This window comes from Garra rufa, chromosome 19, assembly GCF_049309525.1.
Source record: "Garra rufa chromosome 19, GarRuf1.0, whole genome shotgun sequence".
Taxonomy (NCBI): Eukaryota; Metazoa; Chordata; class Actinopteri; order Cypriniformes; family Cyprinidae; genus Garra; species Garra rufa.
Window position 1 is genome coordinate 23,768,087 of NC_133379.1, and position 2,600 is coordinate 23,770,686.

Sequence of the window (2,600 nt, forward strand, 5' to 3'; positions counted from 1 at the left end):
GACAGAAACTCCAAGACCAGGAGAAACGACGTAAGCAGCTGGACCTTTCACTTCGGCTCAAGATGAAGCGCCTGGCACGAGATCGGCAGGAAGAGCTGGCACTAGATATGAGCATCCTGGAGCAGCTAATGACTGAAGAGAGAGATGAAAAGCAGGATGAGGTCCTCAAAAAGGTTAGATTTCAGCCAACACTGTGGCCATTTTTGACCACCACCTAAAGAAATGTGCATTTCTCATTATTTTTTTCCTAAACAGCTGGAGCGTCAAGAGGAGCAGCGCAGGTACAGGGAGTATCTGGCAGAGCAGCTGGAAGAGCAAAAACAGCAAGAAGCTGAGACAGAGCAACTGTTTGAGTCAGAGCTGCAGCAGGCCTGGGCCCGCAGGGAGACACAGTGGCGTCAGGAAAAGACAGCGAGAGATCGACTCATGAAGGATGTCATGGACACTCGCCGATTGCAGATCCAAGAGAAGTGTAAAGAAATTGTTCTAAGATCAAGCATTTTCTTATATACACACATTTATATATATATATATACACTACCAGTCAAAAGTTTTTGAACAGTAAGTTTTTAATATTTTTTAAAGAAGTCTCTTCTGCTCACCAAGCCTGCATTTATTTGACCCAAAGTACATCAAAAACAGTACAATTTTGAAATATTTTTACTATTTTAAAAAAAAGTTTTTTATTTGAATATATTTTAAAATGTAATTTATTCCTGTGATCAAAGTTGAATTTTCAGCATCATTACTCCAGTCTTCAGTGTCACATGATCGTTTCAAGATTCTTTGATTAATAGAAAGATCTTATAAATTATAGAAATTAATACTTTTATTTAGCAAGGATGCTTTAAATTGATCAAAAGTGATAATAAAGACATTTATAGTGTTACAAAAGATTTTTATTTCAGATTCTTCTGCTTCAAGTTCTTCTGAACTTTCTATTCATCAGAGAAACTTATTTAAAAAAAATATTTTCAACATAATAATAATAAATGATTTTAAGCAGCAAATCAGAATATTAGAATGATTTCTGAAGGATCATAACTGGAGTAAGGATGCTAAAAATTCAGCTTTGAAATCACAGGAATACATTACTTTTTAAAATATATTTAAATAGAAAACAGTTGTTTTAAGTAGTAAAAATATTTCAACATTTTACTGTTTTTGCTGTGCTTTGAATCAAATAAATGCAGGCTTGGTGAGCAGAAGAGACTTCTTTTAAAAAAACATTAAAAATCTTACTGTTCAAGAACTTTTGACCAGTAGTGTAGCTCATTACAAGTAACACAAATTATGTAATCAGATTACTTTTTTTAAGTAACTAGTAACAAGTAACCTTTACAGTTGCCTAAAAATATATATTTTTTGTTATTATTTAGTTTATTTCTTGTTTATTGTGTGTTATTAAAAATAAAAAAGCAAGCCCAGCTCAGGTGACCAAAAGCAACATAAACATAAAGTAATGCATTACTTTCCAAAAAAAGTAACTAATGCAATATTGTAATGCATTACTTTTAAATTGATCAAAAGTTACAAAAAAATAATTTATGATGTTACAAAACATTTCTTTTTCAAATGAATAAGATTCTTCTCAACTTTCTATTCATCAAAGATTTCTGAAAAAATCTATCATGGTTTCCACAAAATATCTAGCAGCACAGCTGTTTTCAAACTGGATAAAAATAATATTAGTTTTTGAGAACCATGTCAGTATATTTTAAATTAACAAAGATAAATAATGAATGCATGTTTGATCACATAAATGCTGCCTTGATGAGCTAAAGAATCTGCAAAAGGTTTTTAAAAATCTTACTGAATGTGTAAATATTTATAAATATATTATGAAGATGCTATTTTTCTCTTCAGTGAATGAGAATTTGCTGAAACAAGCTGAGCCTTTCAAAGAGCGAGAGGAGCTTGACCGAATCCTTCAAGAGAACAAATTGCTTGATGAAGAAGAAAGGAATCGGTAGGTTTTTGTCAAAGTTGTTCAACTTAATCATACCAAAACGTACAAAAAAAATAATGGCATTTGTTTCGCAAATTTCCAGTTTAAGGGAGGCCACTCAGGAATATCAGGCTGATTTATTGGCTCAGATGCTGCACCGTCAACGCATTCGTGAAGCAGAACAAGCTGAGAAAGACTACGAGTTCCAGAAGGGTCTGATGTACCAGGAGCAGTACAATAAGAAGATCCAGGAGATCCTTTCAAGGCCAATATCCGGCACCACAGCAGTTCACCCCTTTAGAAGACGAGAGCGCCCCTGCTCCAACTTTAGTGCACAGTTAGCATAAATCCAACCAGTTCTATGCACAACATTAGTAACATTCATAACATGAATGATTTAACTTTTAGTGAACTTACATGCATAAATATCTTACATCCCCATTTCTGAATAACCATATGTTGTGTAGTTTACACATTTGTGTTTGTATTCAGAGTTAAATACAAGTCTGACTGGATTAACTTGTTTTGAGTTAGATATTTGCATGTTTAAAAGTTAATTATTTAAAGAAAGCCAATCATTTCAATGAATAGACTGCTAAGTGTCCTCTTTTTGCAAATCAGACTTCCTTATACATGGCGTCTAACACCAACC

The 2,600-nt window shown here is 33.4% G+C and overlaps 1 protein-coding gene across 1 annotated transcript in view; it reads left to right on the forward strand.

The window, feature by feature from the left end:
- The window catches only part of cfap53 (cilia and flagella associated protein 53), a 5,419-nt gene extending 3,030 nt beyond the window's left edge, over positions 1–2,389 (forward strand). The window contains exons 5-8 of the mRNA XM_073825257.1: positions 1–173; positions 256–472; positions 1,867–1,969; positions 2,052–2,389. Of these exons, the coding sequence (XP_073681358.1) occupies positions 1–173; positions 256–472; positions 1,867–1,969; positions 2,052–2,295 (737 nt within the window). The 3' untranslated portion in view covers positions 2,296–2,389. The remainder of the gene's footprint in view (positions 174–255; positions 473–1,866; positions 1,970–2,051) is intronic.
- Positions 2,390–2,600: the final 211 nt, after the last annotated feature.